Here is an 8,312-nt window from a genome sequence, read left to right as displayed (position 1 = left end):
CTCCCTTCTTTTATTTTCCTAAATTTTGTTCCTTTGTTCAGTTTTTTTGTGAAATGCTCTTTTCTTTAAATTTGGGTATGATCATTCCCTTTATTTGAATTTCTGTCGACTCTTGTTCATTCCTTCAAAATTATTTTAGCTTTTTATCCTATTTTATCTTTATATTGATCTTGAGTGACATCTTGCCTACAAGAGACTCTGGTTGAAAACTGTCCATAAAAAGTTTGAAATAAACCAAATTATCTCTATCTACAAAGTTTAGTATTCTTATCAAGGGGAAACATAGTTCTTTCAAAAGTGCTAAGAAAAGTTTGTGTGTGTAGATGAAACAAAAATATAAACATGGCAGAAAACCTGCTGCTTGATGCAGGGTAAAGCTACATGCAAATGGTGCGGTGAGCAAATATATATTAAATTACCCCAATGTCTAAATACAGTTTATTTCAACATGATAGACAAAAATGACTTCATATTGTATGTAGTTACAACCATTCCATGTATCCAACCTGTTTCTTTTACATGCTTCAAACATACAGAATTTGCATCTATGTCAGTCCTTTATAACTGCATGAATGCTGTAACTAGGTGTAACTAAACTTTTGCACATCTGAATAAAATTAAAAGTAGATGTTATGTTTTGCTGACTAGTGTGAAAAATAGAATTTTCAGCTGCATCTAAAAGTGTCCAAGTAAATAGCTAGAAACTATATTAAATGCCCACACATGTAGAATTGTAGTGATAATATACTCACCATGTAAGGGAGAGCCAGACGGACTGCTGGACAAACCTGGCACAGGACTACATCTGCCTCCTTGCTTTGAAGTAAGCTCCTGCTCAATTTCTTCCAGACCTGCACTTTTCTGGAAACGACTCATGCGGTTTACCACGCGAGGAGACATGTGTGTCCGGACACATGGCTGACCACCATATGGGTTTATTGGGAATACGTGGGAAGTGCCACGAAGAGTGCTAACCACCACCCATCGGCAGTCATGACTGAAGCAGATGTCCTGCACCTAAAAAAGAAACGTACCACAATTACACAGAACATCAAAGCAGTCAATACCAGGTATGCCACTGTGAATGATTTTTGTTAAGGTTAAACAAATTGTAGGACATTTGTGTTTGCCTGATCTCACTTATCATAATAATATTTCATTAAAATTAACAAACTTCTTCAGGAACAGAAGAAACTGCAGCAACAAGAATTAAAGGGAACCTGTCACCAGAAGGCTATATTTGTATGCGGACACATTCCGATAGACCCTCAGACGTGGATGGTCTTATCATACCTTAGTGGTCTATAGTTGTTGTAATATTCACAGGTAAAGTTTACCTGGCACTCTGCCAGCAGGTCCTACTGAAGGCCTGGGGGAGGCCGCATTTCAAAAGGTAACGTGCGCTTCCTAATTAGCATGTTTCTCCGGCTTATCACTATTCAAGACTGCGGCTCCCACATCCTCCCTCTGGATCCCTCCCCCTCATGATGGCCGTCGGCTCACTGCACAAACTATCCTTTCTATCCCTGCCATGTGCAGTAAGGTCATGTGTCCCGTCCCTACGCAGTGTAACTAGGCAGAGTGAAGGTAGATTTCAAAGGTGGCTTCATTATAGATGCCTTTAACTTAGTTTAAAAAGTACCCACACCTTTTGGTGTCATATTAAGGATAAGAATATAATCAATCAAACTTAATCAGGTTTGTGGTTCTATAAGTTACAGTACAGTAACAGGCAGTTAAAATATTGGAAATTATAGCTGCAGATAAAGATCAGGTGTGCAAATGTTTCTTTAAATGTCTGTGTCTCTGTGATCTAATTTCTACCTCAAGAGGGGTACTAGACACTCTTGTTCGCATTGGCAATTGAGCCCTTAGCCTGTATGTTCCGTCAAAGTGAGGAGTTGTCGGGATTTCAGTATGGCACAACGGAAGACCGTATAGCGCCATATGCGGATGACATTTTATTATTCCTGACAGAGGCAGATTGTACCTTGCCAGTGGTGTTGGATAGGATTGTACGGTTTGGGAGATAATCCGGACTGACGATCAACTGGACTTAGTCTGTTCTTATGACGATTGACCAGATGGTTTTGCCGGCCCTCTCGGTGGAAGATATACCTATAGTAGCAGAATTTCAGTATCTAGGGATCCAGATTACCAGGAAGGTTGATGATTATATTGAGTTGAACTTACAGACACTATTGGGGACCTTTAAGGATAGGATCTAGGTTTGGAACAAGTTGCCCCTCTCGGCTCTCGGCAGGACCAACCTAATAAAAATTATATTGATGCCACAGTTGCTCTACATTTTGCACAATGCCCCAGTGTAGATCCCTAAGTATTGGTTCCGCAGGTTCCATCATTTGTTCCACACATTAAGCTAGAAAAATTGCAACTCCCCAAAGATCAGGATGGTTTGGAACTGCCTAATTTATGGGTGCACTATTTAGCAGAGCAGTGTTAACATATGAGCGGTTGGGCCAGGGAGGAAAGGGTGACTGATTGGCCGAAAACTTTACTACACTTGGGAGGTGACATGGGCCGATAGCTGCATTTGAGGCAAAACGGTTTCAGGGGATGCCTAGACGTAGGCCGACTTTGGGCCTGCTGCAAAAAGTATGGAAGGTATGTAAAGGCTGGTTGGGAATAGAAAATTGTACTAAATATACGCCCTTGTGGGATAATCCCGTCTTTATGAAATGTTTATGTTGGAGGATATGCAAAGTTGGTGTAGCAAAGGGGTGCGCTACTTGTGCCAGCTGTATTCTGAAGGGGTCTTAAAGTCTTTCCAACAACTACGGGAGGATTTTGAATTACCACAGTTTTGGTTCAACTTAAGGTTGAGACATGCCCTACAGACACAAGCTCAATCAGATTCCCTGGAAATAGGATCTATTGGAGTGTTGGAGGGTGTAGTTAAGGCACAGGGGACTAAGCGGATAATCTCCCTGCTGTATGGTTCTCTTCCCTCAAAGGTACTGGGGGACCCTATGGCTGAGACTAAAAGGAGATGGGAGGAGGAAGTTGGGGAAATATCGGAGGAGGAGTGGGCAGAGGTAACAAGTTCTCCTAGTATTTTATCGATGAATGTTACATAGAGGAGGTCCCAACTGTTCTTAATGTTCTTAGTGTATAGGACACCATGGGGCAGATTTATCAAGCTGTCTGAAAGTCAGAATATTTCTAGTTGCCCATGGAAACCAATCACAGCTCCCATTTAAAATATTCATGAGCACTAGTAAAATGAAAGCTGAACTGTGATTGGTTGCCATGGGCAACTAGAAATATTCTGACTTTCAGACAGCTTGATAAATCTGCTCCCATATGTAGTATGAAAAATGGGATTGCGGGAGGATACAAGGTGTCCCCGGTGTCCAGAAGAGAGAGCAGACGGATGGCATATGTTTTGGTCCTGTGCTACACTAGAGAGCTTGTGGAAGGAGGCGAAGGACTTAATAGATAGGGTGTATAACATAAGGCTTCCTCATGATCCTAAGGTTGGTTTACTGAGCTGCATGGATGGACAGCAGGGGACTCAAAATGAACGATTGGCTGCGGCAAAATTTCTCTATCAGGTCAGGAAAAGTATAGCTAGGCATTGGTTGGATTATGACCAATAAAACTATATGGATGGAGATGAAAGTTTATCAAAAAAGGGGTAATCTCAAAAAATTTGAAAAACAGTGGTCCGAATGGGTGGAGTTTCCATGCTTGGCAACTGAAGAACTGCAGACAGGTTGGTCTATGCTGAATCTGGCAAGGGCATTGGGGCAGTAAGGGATATTCTAATATATTTGCGACTGTATTGGATGTGAGACGATATGGTGGATTGAGGGAGAGTTGACAGACCAAAGGGTTTTGGGAAAGGGGGGTGGGGGGACTTAGGGAATATGTTATATGTGTTTCTGCTAACATACGTTTGTATTACTATGTACTGAATGTTGGATCTTTGTAATGCGTATATCTGTGTTATCAGCAAAAGCAATAAAAGTTTCTGATTTAAAAAAAAAATGTCTGTGTCTCTGGTTTTATAGATGATAGATCCACAAGCCTGATGCAAAATAAGAAAGATTAGATTCTTATCTATAATATGACACCAATTGGTTCTAGGTTGGAAAGGATGCTTCTCCTCAAGCCTTTAACCCCTTAAGGACGGAGGGTTTTCCGGCTCATTTCTCGCTCTCCAACTTCAAAAATCCATAACTTTTTCATTTTTCCGTGTACAGACCTGTGTGAGGGCTTATTTTGTGCGTAACAAATTTTACTTTCCCGTAATGTTATTTATTTTAACATGCCGTGTACTGCGAAGCTGAAAAAAAATTCCAAATGTGGAAAAATTGAAAAAAAACCGCACGTGCGTCACGTTCTTGTGGGCTCAGTTTTTACGACTTTCACTCTTCGCTCCAAATAATACGCCTACTTTATTCTTTGGTTCGGTGCGATCGCGGTGATACCAAATTTATATAGGTTTTATTGTGTTTTAATACATTTTAAAAAATTAAACGAATGTGTACAAAAAAGAAAAAATTTTTTTTGCCATCTTCTGACGCTAATAACTTTTTCATACTTTGGCGCACGGAGCTGGGGGAGGGGTCATTTTTTGCGAAATGAGGCGACGTTTTCATTGCTACCATTTTGAGGTCTGTGCGACATTTTGATCATTTTTTATTTCATTTTTTATGTTATGTAAAAAGGTGTAAAAGTCGCATTTCGGACATTTGGGCGCCATTTCCCGCCTCGGAGGTCACCGCCGGCCATAACCGTTTTTATATTTTGATAGATCGGGCATTTTGGGACGCGGTGATACCTAATATGTTTGTGATTTTTACTGTTTATTATGTTTTATATCCGTTCTAGGGAAAGGGGGGTGATTTGAACTTTTAATATTTTATTAATTTTTTTTATTTTTTAAACTTTTTTTTTTATTTTTTTTTTCACTATCTTTTAGACCATCTAGGGTACATTAACCCTAGATAGTCAGATCGCTCCTACCATATACTGCAATACTTCTGTATTGCAATATATGGTATTTTTGCAGCACATTCATTACAATGAGCCACTGGCTCATTGTAACGAATCTGCAGCTGCCAGATAGCCTCGTGTCAAAAGAAGACACGAGGCTACCATAGCAACCGATCGCCGCCCCCCGATGACGTTCGGGGGCGTGGCGATCGAAAAAAAGATGGCGGCGCCCACGCGCCGCCGTCTTTTAAACGCCGCCTGCGACTTTGCGGGCGGCGTTTAGAGGGTTAATAGCCGCGATCGGTGCAAGCACCGACCGCGGTTATTAGCGGTGGGGGTTTTGTGCAATATGCAAAAACCCCCACCTCTGTATGAAGAGGACTCAGCCCGTGAGCCCTCTTCATACAGCCCTTATACCTCTGCGCCGTAGAGCTACGGCGCAGAGCGTTAAGGGGTTAAAAGTGACTCATCTCAGGTGAAACATGACACTTCTCTGCTTATTTTCACATGTTTGGGAATTTTTATAGGTAAATAGGCAAGATTTTACATAAAAATGGGAATTGTAGAAAAGTAATTTTGTACACTAGTTGAGATTGAAGTAGTGGGGTAAAGTCCCTTTGAAAAAAATGACCAAAAGGAGCAAATCAAATAACATAAAAATTACAAGTACCCAAGAACGACTGCACAGCTGATACGAAGAAAATGTCATATACTGTACATCATTCACAATTAATCAGCACTCAAATAATCAATTGTTGATAATGAGAATAGCCATCACATGAAGTATATGATGACACAGCTACAAGAACTACTTAACCACAATTCTGGAATATTTAAGACACAGAACAAGACATATTAGCAAGGCAGTGCATTTATTTAACAAACGGTAACATCTTTAATTTGTAATCTTGTTGTTTCTAAAGGATTTTCTTTACAAAATCACCAATAACTTTTTGAAACCAAAACATTTTTTTTACTGTAAATACAGCACATTTATCATGCAAACTTGCATAGATCATGACAAATGTTTATATGAAATAATGGCTATGTATAGACAATTGCTTTCCAAGCTGTCCCTGCCAAGCTTTGTTAACATATAACTGCTTATATTTGTAAGAAAACTGCAAACAGATTAGCCACTAATGGTCCTTCCTGTATCCCGGATATGTCTGTTCACAACAGTGGATGGCAAGCCTCTAGATATTGTTCTTCCTAAATCCCAACAATTTTGATTAAGCTTTCAGTTTAGGTCGCAATGCATACTAAAATAAAATTGTTAAGGACATGCAATTTATTTTCCAACCTTTATTTATATATATATTTTTTCTTTTTTAGTCAGTGCCATATATGTTAAACTTTGTTAATCTCTTTCTAAAGCGCGGTTATATGTATATATATATATATATATGTATATATATATATATATATATATATATATATATATATAATATATATTGTTCTGTCGAATGCTCCCATACAGCTTCAAAGTGTTGCCAAGTGTTTACCATTTCTGTGCTGGTTCACTTTATAGGAAGATGAAAAGGACAATTTTTGGCTCTGTTTAGTGAATGCTGTAATACGGCAATTATTATTGCATGGACACGTGAATAACATAATGGGAGAGCTTGAGGTCAACACAGTTTTAGAGGTTAACAGACAAGAGTTTTGCAGTAAGACTGTATACAAGCATAACTTAGAATGTTTTAAATGAAAAGTTAATTATAAATTAAGGCTAATTATAAATAATCTTATAGATAAGCTTTAAGAGTTCAGTTCACTTGATGTGTTATCAGCAATTCCTCGATAATCAAACTGGAGCGGATAACACAGGATTCCCCAATGGAAATTGGAAATGGGGAGGATAACCTTCTCTACCTTCCTGCACAGTGACCTATTAGAACATTGCAGAGTATACCCAGAACATTCTCCCGTGGAAATCAGCCCAGAAATCAGTTTCCGTTGGGCCAATTCGATCTCTGAGTGCAGTTAACTGTGGAGCTGCTCTGGTTGACATTTTAGTGCTATTTAAAAAAATAATAATAATTGAATAAAAACCTTCATTTGAAAAAAAAAAAAACACTGACTGCATGTGGACTTCTGACAACAGATGGCTGATAAATAAAAAACTTTCAGTGGTTACTAAATTAAAGTGAAAGTCACCAAAGGGATTGTTCATCAGTTAGTGTTTAAGATATTTAACTAGCTGCAGACTGGTTATAAAACAGATAAAAGGAAACTATATTCTGACCCCCTGATTTTAATGACCCCCAATAAAATAAATAAAGTTTAAATCGCCCTCCTTTCCCTTTGTATATAAAAATAAACACATAAAATTACACAAATATTTGGTATCAAACATAACAAAAAATGCTGCCCAGATGTCCAAAGCACCACTTCTTAGCCGTTACACAACAAATTGAATCAATTGAATAAAAAGGAATAAAAAAGTTGTACAGTCTCCAAAATTGTAATTATGAAAATGCCATCAGAATATGGTATAGAGAAGAAAATCCTTTGTACGAAAGGTTTTAATTTTTTATAATGCATGAAAACATAATAAAACCTATACAAATGTGATATTTCTATGATCGTACTGACCCAAAGAATAATAACAATCTTTATTTATATACGGTCATCAAATTCCACAGTGCTTTACAAATCATAGGGGACATTAAATACTGACATTAGAAAGTAAAATTTATTACGCAGAAAATATGTGCTCATACAGATTTTTTGAGGGTTGGAAGGAAAAAATGGAAACACAAAAATAAGTGGCAAGTTGTTAAAGTGGTATTCCCATAAAGACAAGTTTCTTACATGTACGCAGGATTGCAAAATAACACATTCTCAAATACACATGTCTCTATCAGTCCTGGTGTACACAATTTTAGTTGCCCCTAGACACGAGTCTGGATCTTCTGACCTTAGGCAGCCATTTTACCTAAGGCTTCACAGAGCTTGTCTCTTTGTTCCCTGCTTCTAGCTGCCTCCACCCTGCATTCCAGGACGAGCACAACACACACCGACACAAACATTGAGATCCTGTCGGGATGTACACATCGTGAGGAGAGCTACAAGCTACAGGCAGAGTACCCAATAGTATCCCCCCAAGACAAAGTCGGAGGGAAAAGAGGAGTAACCAGAACAAGTTATGTAAATTTGAAGATTAAAATACTTTTATTTTTAACAACAACAATAAAAAGACAAATCATGAAAACAAATGGATACAGTGTGGTGAGGACACAGGGAAAATAGCGGTCAGAACCCAAGGCAGTGGAGGAAAAAAAAAAATATGTATGTAACACGGCGGACTGTAAACGAACCCGGGAAAGGAACCCACTAAAGTACTG

The 8,312-nt window shown here is 38.7% G+C and overlaps 1 protein-coding gene across 7 annotated transcripts in view; it reads right to left on the bottom strand.

Moving 5' to 3' along the window:
• The window catches only part of BCAS3 (BCAS3 microtubule associated cell migration factor), an 818,800-nt gene that overhangs the window by 526,023 nt on the left and 284,465 nt on the right, over positions 1-8,312 (bottom strand). For all 7 annotated transcript variants that reach the window (XM_072136426.1, XM_072136427.1, XM_072136425.1 and 4 more), the window contains one exon: positions 753-1,017. In XM_072136426.1, the coding sequence (XP_071992527.1) occupies positions 753-1,017 (265 nt within the window). The remainder of the gene's footprint in view (positions 1-752; positions 1,018-8,312) is intronic.

Source organism: Engystomops pustulosus, chromosome 2 (assembly GCF_040894005.1).
Source record: "Engystomops pustulosus chromosome 2, aEngPut4.maternal, whole genome shotgun sequence".
Classification (NCBI taxonomy): Eukaryota; Metazoa; Chordata; class Amphibia; order Anura; family Leptodactylidae; genus Engystomops; species Engystomops pustulosus.
Note: the sequence above shows the minus strand (reverse complement) of the source record. Positions and strands in the feature narration are given on the sequence as shown.